Source organism: Stegostoma tigrinum, chromosome 47 (genome assembly GCF_030684315.1).
Source record: "Stegostoma tigrinum isolate sSteTig4 chromosome 47, sSteTig4.hap1, whole genome shotgun sequence".
Taxonomy (NCBI): domain Eukaryota; kingdom Metazoa; phylum Chordata; class Chondrichthyes; order Orectolobiformes; family Stegostomatidae; genus Stegostoma; species Stegostoma tigrinum.
In genome coordinates this window covers 4,579,090-4,605,930 of record NC_081400.1, presented here as the reverse complement: position 1 = coordinate 4,605,930, position 26,841 = coordinate 4,579,090, and the positions used below count along the sequence as shown (strand labels likewise).

General features: G+C 54.3%; 1 protein-coding gene across 1 annotated transcript in view; it reads right to left on the bottom strand.

Moving 5' to 3' along the window:
* LOC125449716 (nuclear receptor ROR-alpha A-like) overlaps positions 1–26,841 on the bottom strand; it is a 68,849-nt gene that overhangs the window by 26,980 nt on the left and 15,028 nt on the right. The window contains exon 3 of the mRNA XM_059642980.1: positions 8,567–8,596. Coding sequence (XP_059498963.1) covers positions 8,567–8,596 — 30 coding nt within the window. The remainder of the gene's footprint in view (positions 1–8,566; positions 8,597–26,841) is intronic.

Genomic DNA, 26,841 nt, shown 5'->3' with positions numbered 1-26,841 from the left:
TATAAAACTCAATAACATCACCCCTCAACCTCTACACTCCAGTGGGAAAAAGTCCCAGACTTTTCAGTCTACTTTTACATCTCAAACCCTCCACTTCCAGCAACATCCTGGTAAATGTCTTCTGAACCCTTTTGAGCTTAATAATATCCTTCCTGTAACTGGGCGGGTTTATTAAGTTTATTAAGGGATTGGACAATCTGGAGGCAGGGAGCATGTTTCCGCTGATGGGGGCATCCAGGACCAGAGGACACAGTTTAAAAATAAGGGGTAGGCCATTTAGAACAGAGTTGAGGAGAAACTTCTTCACCCAGAGAGTGGTGGATATATGGAATGCTCTGCCCCAGAAGGCAGTGGAGGCCAACTCTCTGGATAGTTTCAAGAAAGAGATAGACAGAGCTCTTAAAGATAGTGGAATCAAGGGTTATGGGGATAAGGCAGGAACAGGAAACTGATTGTGGATGATCAGCCATGATCATAATGAATGGTGGTGCTGGCTCGAAGGGCCGAATGGCCTACTCCAGCACCTATTGTCTCTCGTCTATTGTCTATAATACCGTCAATTTTGACATTGTCTGCAAACTTACTAACTGCCTTACCCCAACCCTTCAATGACGAACTGCATTTATGTAGCACCTTTTACACTGTACCATATCCCTCACTGGAGCTGTTATTACACAAACTATCCCAGGGAAACACCTAAGGGGAATCAGAGAAACACAGGGACACAGAGGTTTAGCGAGCAGATTCCAGAGCTTAGGCCAGATATGACGTTTGGAAAGACTTCCACAGTCGAGCAACCTGTTTTCTTTACCCCCACCCTCAGGATGCAATCCAGATCTGCCCGCAGGGATCGGTGAGGTACCAGAGGCCCTGAGCGTGATCGGCAGAAAAGGCTAAGTCGGCCCGTGGGCTGCCAAGCAACTGATTTGGCCTGCCGAAGCCTCAGCTCCGAGTGTCGCTTCAGGAGAGGACAGCAGCGCTGGGATCCTGGGAGGGGGTACGGGTGACTTCTTCTCAGCCCCCGCTTCTCTCACCCCCTCTCTCTGCACTTCTCCCTCTCTTTCTGTCCCCCCGTCCTCTCTGTCTCCCTCTCTTTCTCTACCCCCTCTTTCTGCCTCCCTCTCTCTTAGTGCCCTCCCGTCCCGTTCTCTCTCTCTGTCCCCCTCCCCTCTGTCCCCTTCTCTCTTTCTGTCTGTCCCCTTCTCTCTTTCTGTCTGTCTCCTTCTCTCTCTTTTTCCCCTTCTCTCTCTCTAGCCCCTTCTCTTGCTCTCTCTTTCTCTCTGTCCCTCCCTCTCTCTCTGTTCCCCCCTTTCTCTGCACCCCCCGTGCCCTTCTCTCTCTCTGCCCCCTTCTATCTCTTTCTGTCCGCTTCTCTGTCTCTGTTCCCCCCCTTTCATCTGTCCATCCTCCCTCTCTGTCCCCCACTGTCTCTGCCTCTCCCCCTCTCTCTGTACCCCTCTCTGGCTCTGTATCTGTCTGTGTCCCCCCCACATCTCTCTCTCTCTCTGTCCCCTTCTATCTCTTTCTGTCCCCTTCTCTGTCTCTGTTCCCCCTCTCCTTCTGTCCACCATCTCTCTCTGTCCCCCCCTCTCTCTGTCACCCCCCTGTCCCCCACTGTCTGTCTCCCTCTTGCTGTCTCTCTGTCTGTCTGACTGTCCCTTCTGTCTCTCTCTCACCCCCTTTCTGTCACTGTTCATCTCTCTCTCTCTCCTCCACACCCTTCCCCTCTCTCCCTATGCCTTGTCTCTCTCCCCCCCATTCCCCTCCCTTCTGTTTCTGTCTCTCCCTCTCTCTGTCACCCCATCCACCCCTCGTTGTGTCCCCCAATCTCTCCCCACATTCCCTTTCTATCACTCCCCCCCTCTCTCTCTCTCCGCACCCCCGTCCTCTCCTCTCACCCATTTTCTGTCTGCCTGTTGCTCTCTCCTCTCTCTCTCTCTCTATCTCTCTCTCTCTCTCTCTATGTCCCAACTGTCTCGCCCTTTTCTCCTCCCATTCCTCATGGAGTCATACTGTCAAACAGCTCAGAAATAGTCCCTGCAGCCCAACCAATCCATGCTGACCATAATCCCCCCTGCCTGCTCCTGGCCCATATTCCCCCCAAATCTTTCCATGCACTTTTAAACATTGTAACTGTATGCACATCCACCATTTCCCATGGAAGATCATTCCACACATGAACCACTATGTGAAAAAATACCTTTTTAAAATCTTTCTCCTCTCCTCTTAAAAATATGCCCCCTAGTCTTGAAACCGGCCACACTGGGAAAAATTCACCAGCCTCATCTATACCCCTCATGGTTTTATAAACACGTATCAAGTCACCCCTAAACCTCCTACAGTCCAGTGAAAAACTTCCGGACCAATCCAGCCTCTCCTGATAACTCAAACCCTCCATCCCCGACAACATTCCTTTTCTCAGACCCATCCATTCCTCTTCCATCCCGAGAAGGAGAGAGGAGAAATCTGTACAAATCTGAGAAAGCTGGCTTTATAAACAGACTGGAGAATACAGGGAGAGAGAGTCAGGCCAAAACCATTTATTGATTACTAGTTAGGACCCCTCAGGGGGCAGGTTGTGTTAGGTGGCTCAGTGGGGAGCGCTGCTGCCTCAAAGTGCCAGGGACCCAGGTTCGATACGACCCTCAGGCGCCCATCTGTGGGGAGTTTGCACATTCTCTCCCCGTGTCTGCGTGGGTTTCCTCTGGGTGCTCCAGTTTCCTCCCACAGTCCAAAGATGTGCAGGTTAGGGAGGATTGGCCATGCTAAATTGCCCTGTAGTGCCCAGGGATGTGCGGATTAGGGTGGGATTGGCCGTGCTAAATTGTCCCGTAGTGCCCAGGGATGTGCGGGTTAGGGTGGATTGGCCATGCTAAATTGTCCCATAGTGCCCAGGGATGTGCGGGTTAGGGTGGATTGGCCATGCTAAATTGTCCCATAGTGCCCAGGGATGTGCAGGTTAGGGAGGATTGGCCGTGCTAAATTGTCCCGTAGTGCCCAGGGATGTGCGGGTTAGGGTGGGTTGGCCGTGCTAAATTGTCCCGTAGCGCCCAGGGATGTACAGGTTAGGGAGGATTGGCCATGCTAAATTGTCCCATAGTGCCCAGGGATGTGCGGATTAGGGTGGGATTGGCCGTGCTAAATTGTCCCGTAGTGCCCAGGGATGTGCGGGTCAGGGTGGGTTGGCCGTGCTAAATTGTCCCGTAGTACCCAGGGATGTGCGGGTTAGGGTGGATTGGCCGTGCTAAATTGCCCCGTAGTGCCCAGGGATGTGCGGGTTAGGGTGGATTGGCCGTGCTAAATTGTCACGTAGTGCCCAGGGATGTGTGGGTTAGGGTGGGTTGGCCGTGCTAAATTGTCCCGTAGTGCCCAGGGATGTGCGGGTTAGGGTGGATTGGCCGTGATAAATTGTCCCATAGTGCCCAGGGATGTGTGGGTTAGGTTGGGTTGGCCGTGCTAAATTGTCCTGTAGTGCCCAGGGATGTGCGGGTTAGGTTGGGTTGGCCATGGGAAATGCTGGGTTAGCCTGGGTGGGATGCTCTTCAGAGGGTCAGTATGGACTCGATAGACCAAATGGCCTGCTTCCACATTATAGGGATTCTATAATTCTAAGAATTCTGTCTCCACCTGCATTTTTGGGAAGGGTTTCACGAGTTCCCGAGAATGGGGATGAGGAGAGAGAGAGATGGGGAGAAGCTGGTCTATTCAGAGTGATGGAAGTGGAAGATTGTGAATTGAGGTTCGAATGAGGCGAACGAGGAAGGTTACCAGAGAAGTCGGGGGTGCTGGTGGGCAGAGGGGCATCAATGATTGGAGGGAGGAGAATTACTTTGTTGACAGAGAAAGTTGCTGGGAGTTCAGAGGCACCGCCTGGAAGAGAGCAGGATCACCACAATTTTTCAAAAGCGGGGGTTATTTAAAAAGGAATTTTCTGGTGCCCGTGGGGAGTTTGGTGGACAGGAGCGAGGTAATAGCAGAGGATTTTTACAGAAGGGCTGACACATTGGCTGTTCCACGGGCTTTCCGAGATCAAAACAGCCGCTCACTTACCTCTCATTGCTGTTCTTCTGCAGCTTGTGGCTTCTCTGTACATCTGCTAACTGCCGAGGAGTTATGGTGTGAGAGCGGGGAGGAGGACGAGACCGCGGTCTCTCTCTCTCTCTCTCTCTGTCTGTCACCACCTGCTAGAGGCTGCTCACCTCCAGGAGCTCTCGCTCACCGGTCTCTACAATGGGCTGGGTCTCCTTGAATTCAACTCCTCCCACCACCCCCCCATCTATCTTTACCCTCCCTCTCTGGTCTCCCCGCTCTCTTCCTCTTCACCGTGCTCTCTTTCCTCTCCGTTTCCGTGTCTTCTTTTTTTCTCCCCAATCCCTCCGTTTCTCACACGGACCTCCATCGCTCTCATTTGTCTTTCTATATACAATATATAAATCTCGCCTTCCTGCCTCACACCCTCCCTGCCTGTCTCTTGAAATATCTGTCTCCTTCCTGCCTCACACGGTCTCAGTCCGTCTCTCTCTCTATATCTCTCTCTCCCACCTCCTGCCTCACACCCTCTCTGTCTGTCTCTCTGTATCTCTCCCTCCTGCCTGTATCTCTGTCTCTCTATATATCTGTCTCCCTCCTGCCTCTCACCTTCCCTGTTTCTGTCTATCTCCTTTTCTCTCTCTCCATCTTTCTGTCTCTCTTTCTCTCTATCTCTATCTCTCTCTCTCTCTCAGTCTCTCTTTTTCTCTGCCTCCAACCATTTCTCTCTGTCGCTCTCTCTCTGTCTGTCTGAGTCCCTCTCTCCTCTCTCCCTCCTCTGTCTCTGTCCCTCTCTCCTTCTCTCTCCGTCTGTCTCCCTTGTCTCTCTCTCTATCCCTCGATGCCTCCTGCCTCACACCCTATCTCCCTTCCTCTTCCTTCTTGCTTCTCCCTCTGGATCATTTTCCTCTCTCTTTCTGCCTCTTGTGCCTCCCTTCCCACCTCTATCTTTCCCCCACTCCTGCCCCTCTCACTCTCTCCCCCCTCCATCATTATCTTCTTCAGCCTCTTCTCTGTCTCTCTCTTGCTGCCTCACACCCTCTTCCTCCCTCTCTCTGCCAACTACTGCGGGATGGCCTGGGGCAGTGAAAAGGTGCCACGCAAATGGAGTCCTCAATTCCCAGGAAGCCGGGACATTAGCCAAACCTAAAGCAGCAGGCCCTCACCCTCCGACGGGGCAGGTGAATTGACTTCTCCTGTCCCTGCCCCCTCCTCCTCCCTGCCCCAGGCCACGAAGGTGGGGGTGGGGTGAGGAGGCGCTGAGTGTTGGAAGTGAGCAAGCACAGGTGGCAGCTTCGGCTGGCCCAGAGCGTGCGCCAAAAGCGTGTGGCGTGGGTTGGCGGTGGTGAGGGTGGGTAAGGGTCTCGAGCAGCTGCGTATCCTGTCCCAGGGCCCTCTCACCACCTGTGCCCCCTTCCATACGGGACAGGGTTGGCAATCAATTACCGCAGCGTGGGCTGAGTGTTTGGGGAGGGGGCTTGTGTGCTTAGAAAACAGCCTCAGCCTACAGGCCTTACCTCCCCCATCCCTCGCAAACTCTACAATAATATTTTCCCCTCACCCTCTCCTCTCCTTCCCCACTCCAACTTCTATCTCTCTCCCTCATTTGCACTCTCTCTCTCTTATTACAGCCATCACTCTTTCTTTCTGATTCTCCCTTCCCTCGCACTTTCTACACTCTTTCTCTCTCTCACTCTCCCTCTCCCCCCTCTCTCCATTTCTTTCTTCACATTTCCCCTCGCCCCACTCTCCAAATCTTTCCCTCTCTCTCTAATTCTCTCTCTCACACACATTCCCTATCCCTCCCTCCCTCTCTCTGTTTCTCTCACTTGCCAACTCTTTCCCACACTCTATCTCCATCCCTCTCTCTCTCTGAGTGTTTTTCTCTCTCCCTTCTCTCTAACTTTCTCTCTCTCTCTCTCTCTCTCTCACACACATTCCCTATCCCTCCCTCCCTCTCTCTGTTTCTCTCACTTTCCAACTCTTTCCCACACTCTATCTCCATCCCTCTCTCTCTCTCTCATACTCTATCTACCTCTCTCTCTGAGTGTTTTTCTCTCTCCCTTCTCTTTAACTTTCTCTCTCTCTCTCACACACATTCCCTATCCCTCCCTCCCTCTCTCTGTTTCTCTCACTTTCCAACTCTTTCCCACACTCTATCTCCATCCCTCTCTCTCTCTCTCTCATACTCTATCTACCTCTCTCTCTGAGTGTTTTTCTCTCTCCCTTCTCTTTAACTTTCTCTCTCTCTCTCACACACATTCCCTATCCCTCCCTCCCTCTCTCTGTTTCTCTCACTTTCCAACTCTTTCCCACACTCTATCTCCATCCCTCTCTCTCTCTCTCTCATACTCTATCTACCTCTCTCTCTGAGTGTTTTTCTCTCTCCCTTCTCTTTAACTTTCTCTCTCTCTCTCTCTCTCTCTCTCTCTCACACACACATTCCCTATCCCTCCCTCCCTCTCTCTGTTTCTCTCACTTTCCAACTCTTTCCCACACTCTATCTCCATCCCTCTCTCTCTCTCTCTGAGAGTTTTTCTCTCTCCCTTCTCTCTCTCTCTCTCTCTCTCTCTCTCTCTGATTCTCTCCCTCCCTCTCTTTTACCTCACCTGTCCTACATACCACCCTCTGTCCTTCTTTCTCGTTCCCTCCTTTCTACACTATCTACCTCCCTCATTTCCCTTTTTCTCTCTACTTTTTCTTTCCTAATTCCATTTTCTCCTCAACTCTCTTGTCCACCTCCCTCTATTCCCTGGTTCTGTCTGTCTCTCCCTCTCTTTCTAGTTCCTTCCTCTCTCTCTCTCCTCCATCCTCTCATCCAACTTCCCTCCCTTCCCTGTGTTTCTCTCCCTGTATCTCTCTATCTCTCACCAGCCTTCAGCTCCAGCCTGTTATGTAGGAAGCAAGTCGCAGGCAGATATTCAACTGCATGAAGCATCACAGGCTGATGTCCTCCTCAGCACTGAGAGGGGTGGGCTATCCCGATTGAGGGGGAGGGGGTACTGTGTTCAAGTGCGAACCTCTTCAGAAAGGGGCACCTCCCCATCATCCACCAACCTACCCACACTCTCTTTCTCTAATTCTCTCTGTCCCTCTCCTCCCACTGTCTTTCTCCACTCTCTCTCCCACCCCCTTGCCTTCCCCCACACCGCCCCAAAAAAACCCAACCCCAGCTCCTCGGGCATGAGGCTCGGGCACAGCCGGGAGGTATCATGGCGGGGGTGCACCAGCTCAGTGGCTGAATGGCCTCCCCTGGCATTCCGGAGAGCGCTCGCAAGGAGTGGTGGTGCCCAGACTTGAGGAGGGGGGAGGGGTCAAGGGACTGGCACCCCGTGCACTTCACTGATGTAAGGGGGTTCTGGGCATCACATGGGGCTAAGGGGAGAGGTGGGTAAAGGATGGGCGAAGCTCACATCAAGTATAGGGTTGGCATTTCAGGCTGTGGTCTTCCTGTCTGCGTTCGGCCACAACCTGACCTTTTGCCAGCCTGCTTGCCAATGCTAGTGAAATCCCCCACCCACAGGGTCCCGTCACTACAAAATACCAGCCGAAGACCCGATCCCATGCTTCAGGGCAGAGGCAACAAATGATTTCTCCGAAGCACAACCAGCAAACATCAACTCAACACCCACCAACCCACAGGCTCCCATGTCACGGTGTTTAAACCCCTTCATTAGATTCCAGTCTGTAACTCCCTCCCGGGGGGTATCTGTTACTTTGTATATCAACCCCCCCGAACCCCCTCGATCAGATTCCAGTCTGTAACTCCCTCCCCGGGGGGTATCTGTTATTCTGTATATAAACCCTCCCGAACCCCCTCGATCTGATTCCAGTCTGAAACTCCCTCCCGGGGGGTATCTGTTATTCTGTATATAAGCCCCCCCCGAACCCCCTCGATCAGATTCCAGTCTGTAACTCCCTCCCGGGGTATCTGTTATCCTGTATATAAACCCGCCCGAACCCCCTCGATCAGATTCCAGTCTGTAACTCCCTCCCGGGGTATCTGTTATTTTGTATATAAACCCCCCCGAACCCCCTCGATCAGATTCCAGTCTGTAACTCCCTCCCCGGGGTATCTGTTATTCTGTATATAAACCCCCCCGCACCCCCTCGATCAGATTCCAGTCTGTAACTCCCTCCCGGGGTATCTGTTATTCTGTATATAATCCCCCCCGAACCCCCTCGATCAGATTCCAGTCTGTAACTCCCTCCCCGGGGGGGTATCTGTTATTCTGTATATAAACTCCCCCGCACCCCCTCGATCAGATTCCAGTCTGTAACTCCCTCCCGGGGTATCTGTTATTCTGTATATAAACCACCCCGAACCCCTTGATTAGTTTCCAGTCTGTAACTCCCTCCCGGGGGGTATCTGTTATTCTGTGTTTCAACTGCAGCCCCCAAACTCCTCAGGAATTCCTCGGTTGGATCCCAGCCAGAAATTCCTTTGTGCCCAGTGTAAACCCAATCCCAGGTTCCCTTCGCGATAAAACAGCAGTGCTCCCTAGAGTGCAGGATGTTTGAACAGTGGAAAACTTACATCTGTGTGTCTTTTTGGCAACTGCATTACCTAAACAGAGAGAGAGAAATGAAAAATTAGACACTTTCATGCTGATTCCCGGGAGCATTCACTTTTTAAACTGGGGCAAACTGATTTAGTGTCTGCCTCATTGGTCATTTGCCTAGGCAATACTGGGACGGGGGTCTCTCTGACGAGAACAAATCAGCTGTAATAGTGTGTGATAACAAGGTGTAGAGCTGGATGAGCTCAGCAGGCTAAGCAGCATCAGAGGAGCAGGAAAGCTGACGTTTCGGGCCTAGACCCTTCTTCAACTGTAATAGTGTAACAGTTCCTACGATTTCTCTGCTGTAGTAGTATCTCCCCAAACTACGGCTTAAAGAGACAGAGAGGGAGAAGACAACACATTCCACTTCATTATCAGTTTACAGAGCACTATGTCCCCCCTTTCTGTTTCGGAGCTGTGCATCCTCTGTTTAAACAGAGTTAAGGGGCATGCTCTGAATTAATTAATGTCCTCAAAAACATCCACTTTTGTCTCACAGAATTACTACAGCGTGGAAGGAGGCTCATTCTGCCTCAGTGCCCCTCAGAGCGCACAATTCACTCTCTTCCACCTTAAGGTGGGGTTGTAACCCTTTTCTACAAAGAATCACAGAGTCCCTACAATGTAGAAGCAGGCCATTCATCCCATCGAGTCCACACTGACCCCCTGAAGAGAATTCCATCCCTTAATCCGATCCCTGCGAGCCTGCATTTCCCACAGCCAATCCACCCTAACCCCCACATCCCTGGGCACTACGGGGCAATTTAGCATGGCCAATCCACCCTAACCCGCACATCCCTGGGCACAACGGGGCAATTTAGCACGGCCAATCCACCCTAACCCACACATCCCTGGGCACTACGGGACAATTTAGCATGGCCAATCCACCCTAACCCGCACATCCCTGGGCACAACGGGACAATTTAGCACGGCCAATCCACCCTAACCCCTACATCCCTGGGCACTACGGGACAATTTAGCACGGCCAATCCACCCTAACCTGCACATTCCTGGGCACTACGGGACAATGCAAACTCCACACTGACAATTGCCTGAGGGTGGAATCGAATTGAGTTCCTGATGCTGGGAGGCAGCAGCGCAAACCATTGAGCCACTATGCCACCCATTCATCTGGATGTGGGTAGAGCTGGCTGCGCACAGATAATTAATGACCATCTCGAATGCATCAAAGGGCATTTCAGACTCAATCTGATCTCTGGGGTCTGGAGTCACAGGGAGGCCTAGACCAGGTAAGGATGCCGGATTTCCTTCCCTAAAGGACATTCATGAAACTGTCTCCCCCCTGAGTTCACAACGTTTTCCAGACTCAAACCACTCTCTGTGCAAAGGCGTTCATTCAGGAAGAGTCTTGCCACAAGCTGCTGTGCCTCCTGCCTGAAAAAAATTCCCTGACACTGAGGAATATCAGGCAATCAAAGGCGAGGGAGAGATGGAGAGAAGAGGGAGTGTGATGTGAAGTGATGGCATGAAAGGGAGTGATGATCAGATACATGGAGAGCTATGTGGTAAGATAGAGCGGGATGGTGGATGGAACCTCAGCGCTGAGGGAGTGGGCACTGTTGGAGGATCAGTGCTGAGGGAGCGGGCACTGTCAGAGGGTCAACACTGAGCGAGTGGGCACTGTTGGAGGGTCAGTACCGAGGGAGCAGGTGCTGTTGAACGGTCAGTGCTGAGGGAGCGGGCACTGTTGGAGGGTCAGTGCTGAGGGAGCGGGCACTGTTGGAGGGTCAGTGCTAAGGGAGCGGGCACTGTTGGAGGGACAGCGCTGAGGGAGTGGGCACTGTCAGAGGGTCAACACTGAGCGAGTGGGCACTGTTGGAGGGTCAGTACCGAGGGAGCAGGCGCTGTTGGAGGGTCAGTCCTGAGGGAGCGGGCACTGTCAGAGGGTCAGTGCTGAGAGAGTGGGCACTGTTGGACGGTCAGTGCTGAGGGAGCAGGCACTGTTGGAGGGTCAGTGCTGAGAGAGTGGGCACTGTTGGACGGTCAGTGCTGAGGGAGCAGGCACTGTCGGAGGGTCAGTGCTGAGGGAGCAGGCACTGTTGGAGGGTCAGTGCTGAGGGAGCGGGCACTGTCGGAGGGTCAGTGCTGAGGGAGTGGGCACTGTCGGAGGGTCAGCGCTGAGCGAGTGGGCACTGTTGGACGGTCAGTGCTGAGGGAGCAGGCACTGTCGGAGGGTCAGTGCTGAGGGAGCGAGCACTGTTGGAGGGTCAGTGCTAAGGGAGCGGGCACTGTTGGAGGGTCAGTGCTGAGGGAGCGGGCACTGTTGGAGGGTCAGTGCTGAGAGAGTGGGCACTGTTGGACGGTCAGTGCTGAGGGAGTGGGCACTGTCAGAGGGTCAACACTGAGCGAGTGGGCACTGTTGGAGGGTCAGTACCGAGGGAGCAGGTGCTGTTGGACGGTCAGTGCTGAGGGAGTGGGCAATGTTGGAGGGTCAGTGCTGAGAGAGTGGGCACTGTTGGACGGTCAGTGCTGAGGGAGTGGGCACTGTCAGAGGGTCAACACTGAGCGAGTGAGCACTGTTGGCGGGTCAGTGCTGAGGGAGCGGGCACTGTTGTAGGGTCAGTGCTGAGAGAGTGGGCACTGTTGGAGGGTCAGTGCTGAGGGAGCGGGCACTGTCGGAGGGTCAGTGCTGAGGGAGCAGGCACTGTTGGAGGGTCAGTGCTGAGGGAGCGGGCACTGTCGGAGGGTCAGTGCTGAGGGAGTGGGCACTGTCGGAGCGTCAGCGCTGAGCGAGTGGGCACTGTTGGAGGGTCAGTGCTGAGGGAGCGGGCACTGTCAGAGGGTCAGCGCTGAGGGAGCAGGCACTGTCGGAGAGACAGTGCTGAGGGAGCAGGCACTGTTGGAGGGTCAGTGCTGAGGGAGCGGGCACTGTTGGAGTGACAGCGCTGAGGGAGCGGGCACTGTCGGAGGGTCAGCGCTGAGGGAGCAGGCGCTGCCAGAGGGTCAGTGCTGAGGGAGCGGGTGCTGTCGGAGGGTCAGTGCTGAGGGAGCGGGCACTGTTGGAGGGTCAGTGCTGAGGAAGCGGGCACTGTCAGAGGGTCGGCGCAGAGCGAGTGGGCACTGTTGGAGGGTCAGTGCTGAGGGAGCGGGCGCTGTCGGAGGGTCAGCGCTGAGGGAGCAGGCACTGTCGGAGAGTCAGTGCTGAGGGAGTAGGCACTGTCGGAGGGTCAGTGCTGAGGGAGCGGGCACTGTTGGAGGGACAGCGCTGAGGGAGCGGGCACTGTCGGAGGGTCAGCGCTGAGGGAGCAGGCGCTGCCGGAGGGTCAGTGCTGAGGGAGCGGGCGCTGTCGGAGGGTCAGTGCTGAGGGAGCGGGCACTGTTGGAGGGTCAGTGCTGAGGGAGCGGGCGCTGTCAGAGGGTCAGTGCTGAGGGAGCGGGCACTGTCGGAGGGTCGGCGCTGAGGGAGTGGGCACTGTTGGACAGTCAGTGCTGAGGGAGTGGGCACTGTCGGAAGGTCAGCGCTGAGGGAGTGGGCACTGTTGGAGGGTCAGTGCTGAGGGAGCGGGCACTGTCGGAGAGTCAGTGCTGAGGGAGCAGGCACTGTCGGAGGGTCAGTGCTGAGGGAGCGGGCACTGTTGGAGGGACAGCGCTGAGGGAGCGGGCACTGTCGGAGGGTCAGCGGTGAGGGAGCAGGCGCTGCCGGAGGGTCAGTGCTGAGGGAGCGGGCGCTGTCAGAGGGTCAGTGCTGAGGGAGCGGGCACTGTCGGAGGGTCGGCGCTGAGGGAGTGGGCACTGTTGGAGAGTCAGTGCTGAGGGAGTGGGCACTGTCGGAAGGTCTGCGCTGAGGGAGTGGGCACTGTTGGAGGGTCAGTGCTGAGGGAGCGGGCACTCTCGGAGAGTCAGTGCTGAGGGAGCGGGCACTGTCGGAGGGTCAGCGCTGAGGGAGCAGGCGCTGCCGGAGGGTCAGTGCTGAGGGAGCGGGCGCTGTCGGAGGGTCAGTGCTGAGGGAGTGGGCACTGTCGGAAGGTCAGCGCTGAGGGAGTGGGCACTGTTGGAGGGTCAGTGCTGAGGGAGCGGGCGCTGTCAGAGGGTCAGTGCTGAGGGAGCGGGCACTGTCGGAGGGTCGGCGCTGAGGGAGTGGGCACTGTTGGAGAGTCAGTGCTGAGGGAGTGGGCACTGTCGGAAGGTCAGCGCTGAGGGAGTGGGCACTGTTGGGAGGGTCAGTGCTGAGGGAGGGGGCGCTGTCGGAAGGTCAGTGCTGAGGGAGCGGGCGCTGTCGGATGGTCAGTGCTGAGGGAGTGGGCACTGTTGGAGGGTCAGTGCTGAGGGAGTGGGCACTGTCGGAGGGTCAGTGCTGAGGGAGTGGGCGCTGTCGGATGTTCAGTGCTGAGGGAGCGGGCCCTGTCGGATGGTCAGTGCTGAGGGAGTGGGCACTGTCGGAGGGTCAGCGCTGAGGGAGCGGGCGCTGTCGGAGGGTCAGCTATGAGGTGGTTGGTGGGGTGGGCACGGGAGGGTCGGGTGAAATTGAACCAAAGTAATTGCCGTTGTAAATGAATATTGAAAGTGCGTCATTCACCTGATCAACAGCACCTTATCAAGGCCAATCTCAGACTGGGTGCGATGTGACAGTTAAAGGCACTTATGGGCCCAGCAAAGCAGAACCAAAAAATCAGAATTAAAAATATAATTGCAGCTTGTTGGTTTTCCTGTCTAAGCTTTTTTTTGAGTCTGACTGAGAAGAAGCCTCAATCTGCAAAGAAACAAGTTCTGGTTTTTGCTGGACCGACTGTGAATCGTCAATCTCTGTGCTACCATACCAACAGAATATACCCGCTTCCACCGCCATCTCCCTGTGTCCCTCTCTCTCTCTCTCTCTCATTCCACAGAGACAGCCTTGCCCAGTGATTAAGCTGGGCTCTCCACACTCCTCCAGCAAGTTCGCAGCTAAACTTCCTCTCCACTGTTCCTCAACCACCCCCCCATCAAACACTCCCAGGACTGGGACAGTATGGGGTTAGATAGAGAGTAAAGCTCCCCCCTACACTGAACCTCCCCCCCCATCAAACACTCCCAGGACAGGGACAGCATGGCGTTAGATACAGAGTAAAGCTCCCCCTGCACTGTTCCTCCATCAAACACTCCCAGGACAGGGACAGCATGGCGTTAGATACAGAGTAAAGCTCCCCCCTACACTGAACCCCCCCCCCATCAAACACTCCCAGGACAGGGACAGCATGGGGTTAGATAGAGAGTAAAGCTCCCCCCTACACTGAACCCCCCCCATCAAACACTCCCAGGACAGGGACAGCATGGCGTTAGATACAGAGTAAAGCTCCCCCTGCACTGTTCCTCCATCAAACACTCCCACGGACAGGGACAGCGTGGGGTTAGACGCAGGGTAAAGCTCTCTCTACCCTGTTCCCCATCCTAGTTTAGGGACAGCATGGCATTAGATGCAGAGTAAAGCTTACTCTACCCTGTTCCCCATCCTAGTACAAGGACAGCATGGGATTAGATAGAGAGTGAAGCTCTCTCGACACTGTTCAACCCACCAAACACTCCCAAGGACAGGGACAGCACGAGTTGAGATGGAGAGTAAAGCTTCCTCTACACCGTCCCCCATCATACATTCCCAGGGACAGGGAGAGCCCGGAGTTAGATAATGTGTCCTCCCTCTACTCTGCGATGTTAACACCCTGAAATCTCACTGTGAGCCAGCCCACCCTCTCTGCCCCCCTCCCCATATGCAATGAAGCAACATTAGAATCCACAAGCCAGCGTTCCTCTGTACGGACCTGGAAGAGAATACGATCTTGTGGATTTTGCAAGGGATAGGCGTGACATTCGAGGGAGACTACCCGAGACTGGGGCACATTGTGTGGGGGCTGGTGGGACCGCAAAAGTTGGGTTCCATTCTCCGAGGGCCACCAGATATCATTTAACTCAGCACGAAGCCACCGCTGGTTAATTCTCTCCCTTGACAGAACATGCAAAGTTCCTCCCACAGACCTGCACAGAGCCACAGTTTGAACGTGAAACTGCGTTACCACCACATAATGTGCTTTTGAGTTTTTGCGAAGACTGTGGGACACTGCAGCAAATGTTTCCTCTATGCTCTGCAGGAAGCTTTGGCCAATGAGCAAATCAGGTTCTCGATTCATTTAATCATTCCACAACTCACTGCTTTAGAGTCAGAGAAAAGCTCCCTCTACACTGTGCCCCAACATCAAGCACTCCCCAGGCAGGGACAGCACGGGGTTAGATACAGAGTAAAGCTCCCTCTACACTGTCACCGCCCCCACCCCATCAAACACTCCCAGGGACATAGACAGCACAGAGTTAAATACACAGTAAAGCTTCCTCTACATTCCAACCACCACCACCCCCCCCACCATCAAACACTCCCAGGGACAGAGACAGCAGGGGAGTTAGATACAGAGTAAAGCTCTCTCTACACTGTCATCAAATCAAACACTCCCAGGACAGGGATGGCACAGAGTTAGATACAGACTAAAGCTTCCTCTACGCTGTCCCCCCCATCAAACACTCCCAGGACAGAGACAGCAGGGGTGTTAGATACAGAGTAAAGCTCCCTCTGCACTGTTCCCCACCCCCATCAAACACTCCCAGGACAGGGACAGCATGGGGTTAAATACACAGTAAAGCTCTCTCTACATTCCAACCTCCCCCCCCCCCCCCCGACCATCAAACACTCCCAGGGACAGAGACAGCAGGGAGGTTAGATACAGAGTAAAGCTCTCTCTACACTGTCATCAAATCAAACACTCCCAGGACAGGGATGGCACAGAGTTAGATACAGAGTAAAGCTCCCTCTACACTGTCCCCCCCATCAAACACTCCCAGGACAGAGACAGCAGGGGTGTTAGATACAGAGTAAAGCTCCCTCTGCACTGTTCCCCACCCCCATCAAACACTCCCAGGACAGGGACAGCATGGGGTTAAATACACAGTAAAGCTCTCTCTACATTCCAACCCCTCCCCCCCACCATCAAACACTCCCAGGGACAGAGACAGCAGGGAGGTTAGATACAGAGTAAAGCTCTCTCTACACTGTCATCAAATCAAACACTCCCAGGACAGAGACGGCACAGAGTTAGATACAGAGTAAAGCTTCCTCTACACTGTCCCCCCCCCCCCCATCAAACACTCCCAGGACAGAGACAGCAGGGGTGTTAGATACAGAGTAAAGCTCCCTCTGCACTGTTCCCCACCCCCATCAAACACTCCCAGGACAGGGACAGCATGGGGTTAAATACACAGTAAAGCTCTCTCTACATTCCAACCCCTCCCCACCACCATCAAACACTCCCAGGGACAGAGACAGCAGGGGGGTTAGATACAGAGTAAAGCTCTCTCTACACTGGCCCCCACCATCAAACACTCCCAGGACAGAGACAGCAGGGGTGTTAGATACAGAGTAAAGCTCCCTCTATGCTGTCCTCCATCCCAGGACCGGGACAGCATGGGGTTAGATACAAGCTAGAACTCCCAGTAAGACCTACTTCCCCGAAAGAGTATGATGAACCAGATTGCCTCTTAAGGCAACAAGCTGATATCCATTGTTAACAAAAGTGTTTTCTTCTGGAATTATTCATCAATTCAATGTAAAATCTCTCACTGAAGAGAGCCTGTGTCTCAATTAATATCCTGGAAACAGCACCACTGTGCAACCATCCCCCTCAATTGAAGGGTGGTACAGGCTCCCTGGGGAAGGCTGAATGGCCTCCTCCAGTCCCTGTGAACCAAGTGACAGACAGACCACTGCCTCAGGTTCCTCTTCGATCAGTTGTCTGAGCCTGCAACATAGGATCTGTCATCCCCGGCTACTCAAGATAGATACTTAGAAACAGAGTGGGGTGGAACTGTGGCTCAGCGATTAGCATTCCTGCCTATCAGCGCCATGGGCCCAGGTTCGATTCCAGCCTCAGGTGACTGACGGTGTGGAGTTTGCACATTTTCCCCGTGTCTGCTTCGGTTTCCTACCACGGTCCGAAGATGAGCAGATTAGGGTAGATTTGCCGTGCTAAATTGTCCCGTAGTGCCCAGGGATGTGCGGGCTAGGGTGGGATTGGCCGTGCTAAATTGCCCCGTAGTGCCCAGGGATGTGCGGGTTAGGGTGGGATTGGCTGTGCTAAATTGCCCCATAGTGCCCAGGGATGTGGGGGTTAGGGTGGATTGGCCGTGCTAAATTGCCCCATAGTGCCCAGGGATGTGCAGGCTAAGTAGGTTAGCCTTGGGAACGGGACAGGGTGGCTCTGGGAGGGACACTATTTTGAGGATTGATGGGCTGAATGGCAGATTTCTGCACTGTAGGGTTCCTATCATAGAATCTGCACTCTCCAACCTCTGAGTGAAGAAATGCCCCCTCATCTCACTCTTCAAAGACTTGCCTCTTGTAGATCAATGACATTAGACAACAGGTGCTGGAGTAGGCCATTCGGCCCTTCAAGCGAGCACCACCATTCATTATGCTCATGGCTGGTCATCCACAATCAGTATCCTGTTCCTACCTTATCCCCATAACCCTTGATCCCATTATCTTTAAGAGCTCTATCCAACTCTTTCTTGAAAGTATCCAGAGATTTGACCTCCACTGCCTTCTGGGGCAGAGCATTCCGTATATATGTGCAACACGGAAACAGGCCTGCCAGATATCCTAAATTCATCCAGTCCCATTTGCCAGCATTTGGCCCATATCCCTCTGAACCCTTCCTATTCATATACCCACCCAGATGCCTTTTAAATGCTGTAACTGTACCAGCCCCCACCACTTCCTCTGGCAGCTCATTCCATCCACACACTACTCCCTGCGTGAAAAAGTCACCTCTTAGGTCCCTTTTAGATCTTTCCCCCTCTCACCTTAAACCTATGCCCCTCTAGTTTTGGACTCCCCTGCCCTGGGGTGAAGATCTTGGCTAGTCACTCTCCTGAGACTGTGTCCAATTCTAGAATGTCCCCTCCTTCATCAGTCCCGAATATCTCTTCAGCAAAATTGTTGGCTTATACTGTCAATCCTCGTTGAGTTATAGAGCATGGAGACAGACCCTGCAGTCCAGGTTAAACTAATCCCATTTCCCTGCATTTCGTCCATAGCCTTTTAAATATTTTCTATCTATATATTTGTCCATATGTCTTTTAAATGTTGTAACTTTACCCACCTCAACCAGTTCCTCTGGAAGCTCATTCCACACACGTACCACCCTCTGTGTGAAAAAGCTTTCGGGCTTTAAAAATTCTGGAAAAAATATCAATCCCTCCTCAGAGTCTTTTGTAGACCCCAAACCCTCCTGTTTTGGGGTCTTATTATAAATAAAAGGAAGAATCTGTTCCCGAAAACAGGGACAGACTGCAATAGCTGTATAATTACTGCAGCAAGGAATTCGATAGACAGGGTGGAATCCTGTTCTACGTGCCTGGCTGTTTCAAATGTAGACAGAACATAGAACGTAGAACAGTACAGCACAGTACAGGCCCTTCGGCCCACGATGCTGTGCTGAACCTTTACCCTAATCCTAAGGCCTATCTAACCTTCACCCCTACCTTATATTATCATCCATATGCCTGTCTAATAGCCATTTAAATACCCCTAATAAGGCCAACTCCACTACCCTCTCCAGCAATGCATTCCATGCCCCTACCACTCTCTGAGTAAAGAACCTACCTCTGACGTCTCCCTCCACTCACTTTAAAACCATGCCCCCTCATAATGGCTACCTCCACCCTAGGAAAAAAGTCTCTGGCTGTCCACTCTCTCTATACCTCTGATCATTTTGTGCACCTCTGTCAAGTCACCTCTCATTTTGTACACCTCTGTCAAGTCACCTCTCGTCCTTCGTCGTTCTAAAGAGAAAAGCCCCAGCTCTCTCAACCTTTCCTCGTAAAACCTTCCCTCCATTCCAGGCAACATCCTGGTAAATCTCCTCTGCACCTTTTCCATGAGGAGGGAGCGGGAGGAGGTGAATTTCTGGAGTTCCCTTGCCCAGAGAGCCAGGGCATGGCTGGTTACGTTGAAGTCTGCAAGAATTTCTGATCCAAACTAACTCATACATAGCGGTACGATCTCATTCACCGCCACCTCCCCCCACCCCCGGCCCCCCACCCCAGAAGGTGACTGGGGACTTTATACTGAAAGAGGGGCTGGTATTTTGGATGTGGGCGGTTTGGGGCCTACAGACCTGACCCTCAGCACAGCTCATAGTTAAGAAGCTACTGGGAGGTGTGCGTGCGTGAGAGTCCGGGGTGGGGGGGGGGGGGGGTGGCGTTCAGGAGGCAGAGAGACAGCGATTTCGAAAGAAAAAAGACACAAAGCTCTGTGGTGTAAGCTGTGGGTGGGAGACTCGAAATGTTCTCCTTCCTGTGTGAGTATTGAGCGGGGTGGGTGGGGAAGTGGGGTGGTGGGGGGGGAAGGGCTGGAGTGGTGGCGAGGTTTGAGATGGTGCTCAGTCAGCAGTAATGCCCCAGGCTGAGACGAACTTCCTGCCCTGCTCCAAGGTGCGTTCACACGCACGCGCTAGGCCGTCCCCCAGCCCCCACAGCAAGGACCGTGGGGGCTGGGGGCTGAGTCAAGGCAAAGCTGACACTAAAATTGTCAATGTCAGGGCACACATATACACACAGAGCTCACAGTCCCCTGTTCAGTGAACACACAGCACTCACAGCTCCACATCTGGATCTCTGTCATGGTTTCCAGAGAGTCTCACTCTGCCTGGGCCTACACTGTCCCTCATGTTTCCCCGGGCCTACACTGTCCCTCGTGTTTCCCCGGGCCTACACTGTCCCTCATGTTTCCCCAGGCCTACACTATCCCTCATGTTTGCCCCAGGCCGACACTATTCCTTGTGTTTCCCAGGCCTACACTATTCCTTGTGTTTCCCAGGCCTACACTATTCCTTGTGTTTCCCAGGCCTACACTGTTCCTCATGTTTCCCAGGCCTACACTATTCCTCATGTTTCCCTGGTCTACACTGTCCCTCATGTTTCCCCGGCCTACACTATTCCTCATGTTTCCCAATCCTACACTATTCCTCGTGTTTGCCCCAGGTCTATGCTATTCCTTGTGTTTGCCCCAGGCCTACGCCATTCCTCGTGTTTGCCCCAGGCCCGCACTATTCCTCGTGTTTGCCCCGGGCCTACACTATTCCTCGTGTTTGCCCCGGGCCCACACTATTCCTCGTGTTTTCCCCGGGCCTACACTATTCCTCGTGTTTGCCCCGGGCCTACGCTACTCCTCGTGTTTGCACCGGGCCTACGCTATTCCTCGTGTTTGCCCCGGGCCCACGCTATTCCTCGTGTTTGCCCCGGGCCCACGCTATCCCTCGTGTTTGCCCCGGGCCTACGCTATTCCTCGTGTCTGCCCCAGGCCCACACTATTCCTCGTGTTTGCCCCAGGCCCACACTATTCCTCGTGTTTGCCCCGGGCCCACACTATCCCTCGTGTTTGCCCCGGGCCTACGCTATTCCTCGTGTTTGCCCCGGGCCCACACTATTCCTCGTGTTTGCCCCAGGCCCACGCTATTCCTCGTGTTTGCCCCGGGCCCGCACTATTCCTCGTGTTTGCCCCGGGCCTACACTATTCCTCGTGTTTGCCCCAGGCCCACACTATTCCTCGTGTTTGCCCCGGGCCTACACTATTCCTCGTGTTTGCCCCGGGCCCACACTATTCCTCGTGTTTGCCCCGGGCCTACACTACTCCTCGTGCTTGCCCCAGGCCTACACTATTCCTCGTGTTTGCCCCAGGCCCACACTATTCCTCGTGTTTGCCCCGGGCCTACACTATTCCTCGTGTTTGCCCCGGGCCTACACTATTCCTCGTGTTTGCCCCGGGCCCGCACTATCCCTCGTGTTTGCCCCGGGCCTACACTACTCCTCGTGTTTGCCCCAGGCCCACACTATTCTTCGTTGTTGCCCCGGGCCTACACTATTCCTCGTTGTTGCCCCGGGCCTACGCTATTCCTCGTGTTTGCCCCGGGCCCACACTATCCCTCGTGTTTGCCCCAGGCCCACACTATTCCTCGTGTTTGCCCCAGGCCCACACTATTCCTCGTGTTTGCCCCAGGCCCACACTATTCCTCGTGTTTGCCCCGGGCCTACACTATTCCTCGTGTTTGCCCCAGGCCCACACTATTCCTCGTGTTTGCCCCGGGCCTACACTATTCCTCGTGTTTGCCCCGGGCCCACACTATTCCTCGTGTTTGCCCCGGGCCTATACTACTCCTCGTGCTTGCCCCAGGCCTACACTATTCCTCGTGTTTGCCCCAGGCCCACACTATTCCTCGTGTTTGCCCCAGGCCTACACTATTCCTCGTGTTTGCCCCGGGCCCGCACTATCCCTCGTGTTTGCCCCGGGCCTACACTACTCCTCGTGTTTGCCCCAGGCCCACACTATTCTTCGTTGTTGCCCCAGGCCTACACTATTCCTCGTTGTTGCCCCGGGCCTACGCTATTCCTCGTGTTTGCCCCGGGCCCACACTATCCCTCGTGTTTGCCCCAGGCCCGCACTATTCCTCGTGTTTGCCCCGGGCCCGCACTATTCCTCGTGTTTGCCCCGGGCCCGCACTATTCCTCGTGTTTGCCCCGGGCCCGCACTATTCCTCGTGTTTGCCCCGGGCCCACACTATCCCTCGTGTTTGCCCCGGGCCCACACTATCCCTCGTGTTTGCCCCGGGCCCACACTATTCCTCGTGTTTGCCCCGGGCCCACACTATTCCTCGTGTTTGCTCCGGGCCCACACTATTCCTCGTGTTTGCCCCGGGACCGCACTATCCCTCGTGTTTGCCCCGGGCCCACACTATTCCTCGTGTTTGCCCCGGGCCCACACTATTCCTCGTGTTTGCCCCGGGCCCACACTATTCCTCGTGTTTGCTCCGGGCCCACACTATTCCTCGTGTTTGCCCCGGGCCCACACTATTCCTCGTGTTTGCCCCGGGCCCACACTATTCCTCGTGTTTGCTCCGGGCCCACACTATTCCTCGTGTTTGCCCCGGGCCCACACTATTCCTCGTGTTTGCTCCGGGCCCACACTATCCCTCGTGTTTGCCCCGGGCCCACACTATTCCTCGTGTTTGCCCCAGGCCCACACTATCCCTCGTGTTTGCCCCGGGCCCACACTATCCCTCGTGTTTGCTCCGGGCCCGCACTATTCCTCGTGTTTGCCCCGGGCCCGCACTATTCCTCGTGTTTGCTCCGGGCCCGCACTATTCCTCGTGTTTGCCCCGGGCCCGCACTATTCCTCGTGTTTGTCCCGGGCCCACACTATCCCTCGTGTTTGCTCCGGGCCCACACTATTCCTCGTGTTTGCCCCGGGCCCACACTATCCCTCGTGTTTGCTCCGGGCCCACACTATCCCTCGTGTTTGCTCCGGGCCCACACTATCCCTCGTGTTTGCCCCGGGCCCACACTATCCCTCGTGTTTGCCCCGGGCCCACACTATTCCTCGTGTTTGCCCCGGGCCCACACTATTCCTCGTGTTTGCCCCGGGCCCACACTATCCCTCGTGTTTGCTCCGGGCCCACACTATCCCTCGTGTTTGCCCCGGGCCCACACTATCCCTCGTGTTTGCCCCGGGCCCACACTATTCCTCGTGTTTGCCCCGGGCCCACACTATTCCTCGTGTTTGCCCCGGGCCCACACTATTCCTCGTGTTTGCCCCGGGCCCACACTATTCCTCGTGTTTGCCCCGGGCCCACACTATTCCTCGTGTTTGCTCCGGGCCCACACTATCCCTCGTGTTTGCCCCGGGCCCACACTATCCCTCGTGTTTGCCCCAGGCCCACACTATTCCTCGTGTTTGCCCCGGGCCCACACTATTCCTCGTGTTTGCTCCGGGCCCACACTATCCCTCGTTGTTGTCCCGGCTGTAATATTCACCATGGCTCCCATCAGTAGTTGCAGAGCTCCCAGCCTCTCAATGCGAACTCTGAGTCTGGGCTCTAACCACTGAACGAGTGTGTGTGTGTGCTGTTGTGGGTTGAGGGTGTTAAACCGTCTCTAAGCAGGATGAGTCAACAGAATCACACCTTGGTCAAAGATCTTGAAAAGCCACGACCATTTAGAGGATCAAAACTGATCTGAGACCATAGATCTTCAATCTCAACTTTCCAACCGAGTTATTTAGCAACTGTTTATGCTTTTATTTCTGCGGGGTTGTCTTAAATTCACAACAAATTGCACGTCACTTATGCACGGCCCCTGAGCTCGCTGCTGGCTTTTCTGCTTCATATGAGGCCCACCCCTCATGTCACCCCATCCCCTTATGGCTCTAACTCTTTCCAGCTGTGTCTTTATCCAGTTCCCCCACTATATGCCTCGATCACCCCCCCATGGGAGCGAGTTCCCCATTCTGACCCCACTCCCCACAGGAGCGAGTCCCCAATTCTCTCCCCACTCCCCATGGGAGCTAGTTCCCCATTCTGACCCCACTCCCCACAGAAGCGAGTCCCCAGTTCTCTCCCCATCCCCCACGAGAGCGAGTTCCCCAATTCTCTCCCTACTCCCCACAGGAGCGAGTCCCCAATTCTCTCCCCACTCCCCATGGGAGCGAGTTCCCCATTCTGACCCCACTCCCCACAGGAGCGAGTCCCCAATTCTCTCCCCACTCCCCATGGGAGTGAGTTCCCCATTCTGACCCCAATCCCCACTGGAGCGAGTCCCCAATTCTCTCCCCACCCCCCATGGGAGCGAGTTCCCCATTCTGACCCCACCCCCCATGGGAGCGAGTCCCCAATTCTCTCCCCACTCCCCACAGGAGCGAGTCCCCAATTCTCTCCCCACTCCCCATGGAAGCAAGTTCCCCATTCTGACCCCACTCCCCACGGGAGCGAGTCCCCAATTCTCTCCCCACTCCCCATGGGAGCGAGTTCCCCATTCTGACCCCACTCCCCACGGGAGTGAGTCCCCAATTCTCTCCCCACTCCCCATGGGAGCGAGTCCCCAATTCCCTAACTCTCTAGGTAAAGGCATTTTTCCAGTATTCCCAATTCTATCACATTCCTGATTTGTGTCTTGTTGATAGTAGACAGGTTTCGGGGAGTCGGGAGGGGAGTTACTCACTGCAGGATTCCCAGCTTCTGACCTGTTCTTGTAGCTGCTGCATTTTTATGTTTGGCTCCAGCTCTGTTTCAGGTCAATGGTAACCCCCGGGATGTTGATAGTGGGGAGATTCAGTGATGGTAACACCATTGAACATCACATTTGTGTGGCATGAAGGGTTACTTGCCATTTGCCAGTCCAGGCCTGGATATTGCCCAGGTCCTGCTGCATTTGGACGTGGGTTGGTTCAGCTCCTGAGGATTTGCAATTAGATCTGAACACGGTGAAATTGTTGACCGATACACATTCTATTAAAGCTTTTGAATTTTGTCAAAACCTACTCATGTGCGTCTAAAACCTTTTAGCAACACAGAGGCCAGAAGAATTCGTCAATGCCGTGCAAAGCTGGTTAATCCTTACCCTCACTGCTGTGAAACTCAATAACTTAGAACACCAGTACTATGACCTGCAATATCTAACGAACCTGCTCCCTAGGTTATTTTCGCAAACTGCCTTAATCTGGGTCTTTGCACTGCGAAACGTCAGCAGTAAGAAACAGGTTTTCACACATTTACCTCCATCGAAACCCATTCGAATCAGATCAGACCCATGCCGAAACAAAGAGAGCGAGAGCAGGGTCAGCGAGAGTTCATTAGGTCCTGTGAATGCCCCGATCTCACCCCTCGATGGAGCGAACGTTCCCTCAAACACAGAGAGCCGGTCCATCAGCTCGGAACCTGCCTGGTTTGTGTTCAGACAGGGTCTGGAGAAGGCCATTCAGCCTCCCCCCTTGAGCCTGTTATACAGCAATAGCAGGGCATTCAGCCCCACTCCTAAAGCCTGTTACGCAGGAACAGGAGGCCATTCAGCCCCACTCCTAGAGCCTGTTACGCAGGTACAGGAGGCCATTCAGCCCCACTCCCAGAGCCTGTTACGCAGGTACAGGAGGCCATTCAGCCCCACTCCCAGAGCCTGTTATGCAGGTACAGGAGGCCATTCATCCCCACTCCTAGAGCCTGTTACACAGGAACATGAGAGGCCATTCAGCCCTCCTGCTCGAAACTGACACACAGAAAAAGGAGACCATTCAACCCCCCTCTTTGGGCCTGTTGCACAGGGACAGGGGGCCATTCGCAGCATACCCCCACCTGCTTCTCTAGCCAGTTACATGCATATTTTTTAGGCAGTGGGACAGGAAACTAATATCAACAAGTCAGCGCACAGCAAGATGCCACTGACCGCAAAGTACTATCTAGGCTAGAACTGTACAGAAAGCAGAGGTGGTGGGGAAGGTGGGAGGTGGGGGCCCTTTCAGCGATGACGGGAAACATGACAAGCAGAAACTCACCCCCTATTTCCCCCCAACCCATGCAGCCCCCCCACCCCCCCCACCCACCCCCAGAGGCCAGAATTGCTGACTGCTACATCTCATAAGATCAAGACCTGATCTTTCTCAGAGAGGTGTGAAATATTAGATTCGGCTTCACATCAGATAAGGCCAACATGGAAAGTGAGAGCGATAGAGCCAGGGCAAGAGGGTGATGTGGGGCTGGGTCAACTAGAGTTCATCAGAGCTCGTGACTGCCCTGTTTGCTCCATCGAGGGGTAGAGAGATCGTTCTGGCCCTTTCCCTCCAAACTAGGAAGGCAGGCTGGAACTGGATACATCTGGGCACTCCCCCCGCTACCGTCTCAGCATCTTCTGAGGGGTTTGTCTTGCGTACGATGCTAACAGGGCAGAAACAGGCCATTCAGGACATCGGGTCTGCTCCCCAACCCCCCGAAGGGCAACCCACCCAGATCCGGCCCCAGCACACCCCCAACCCTATCTCTACAACCCCGTATTTCCCATGGCTGATCCATCCCAACCTGCATATCTTCAATTCCCTCAGAAAGGGGCCAGGGAGGGACTTCAGACCATCTGGAGAGGGGCTGGGTGGGTTTTGATCAAAAGGATTGAGGGGAGAAACCATCCCCTACTGGCAGGTGTGTCAGTCTCTGGAGAAGCGGGCTGAATGGCCTCCCGTTCCTATGTAACAGGTTCAAGGAAGGGGGCTGAACGGCCTCCTGTTCAAATGTAAGCAGCTCAGAGATTAGCGCTGCTGCCTCACAGCACCAGGGACCCGGGTTCAATACCACCCTCCCGCGACCATCTGTGTGGGGTTTGCACATTGTTCCCCCATGTGTCTGTGTGGGTTTCCTCTGGGTGCTCCGGTTTCCTCCAACACTCCAAAGACGTGCAGGTTAGGGTGGATTAGCCATGTTAAATTGTCCCGTAGTGCCCAGGGATGTGCGGGTTAGGGTGGGTTGGCCGTGCTAAATTGTCCCGTAGTGCCCAGGGATGTGCGGGTTAGGGTGGATTAGCCGTGCTAAATTGTCCCCTTGTGCCCAGGGATGTGCGGGTTCGGGTGGGTTGGCCGTGCTAAATTGTCCCGTAGTGCCCAGGGATGTGCGGGTTAGGGTGGATTGGCCGTGCTAAATTGTCCCGTAGTGCCCAGGGATGTGCGGGTTAGGGTGGATTGGCCGTGCTAAATTGTCCCGTAGTGCCCAGGGATGTGCGGGTTAAGGTGGGTTGGCCGTGCTAAATTGTCCCCTTGTGCCCAGGGATGTGCGGGTTAGGGTGGGTTGGCCGTGCTAAATTGTCCCATAGTGCCCAGGGATGTGCGGGTTGGGGTGGATTGGCCGTGCTAAATTGTCCTATAGTGCCCAGGGATGTGCGGGTTAGGGTGGATTGACCGTGCTAAATTGTCCCCTTGTGCCCAGGGATGTGCGGGTTAGGGTGGGTTGGCCGTGCTAAATTGCTACTAACTATGGTAACTATGAGGTTATGGGTCTCGGGTGGGATGCTGTTTGGAGGGTCAGTGCAGAATGGATGGGCTAAACAGCCTCTATCAGTACCATTAGAAATTCTATAGCGATGTGGCCTTACAGCCTTTCCTAAGGAGCGAGGAGCCTCAAACAGACTGAGACACAATGTACAATGGACAGAAAATTAGCTTGATGGCTGGAGACAGAGTGGTGGTGGAGGGGTGTTTTTGGACTGGAGGCCTGTGACCAGTGGTGTTTCACAAGGATCACTGCTGGGACCACTTTTGTTGGTCATTTACATGGTTGATTTAGATGAGAATTTTGTAGGCGTGGTTAGTAAGTTTGCAGATGACATCAAAATTGTTGATACATTGGGCAGTGAAATAGATTTATCTCACATTACAAAGAGATCTTGATCAATTGGGTCAATGAGC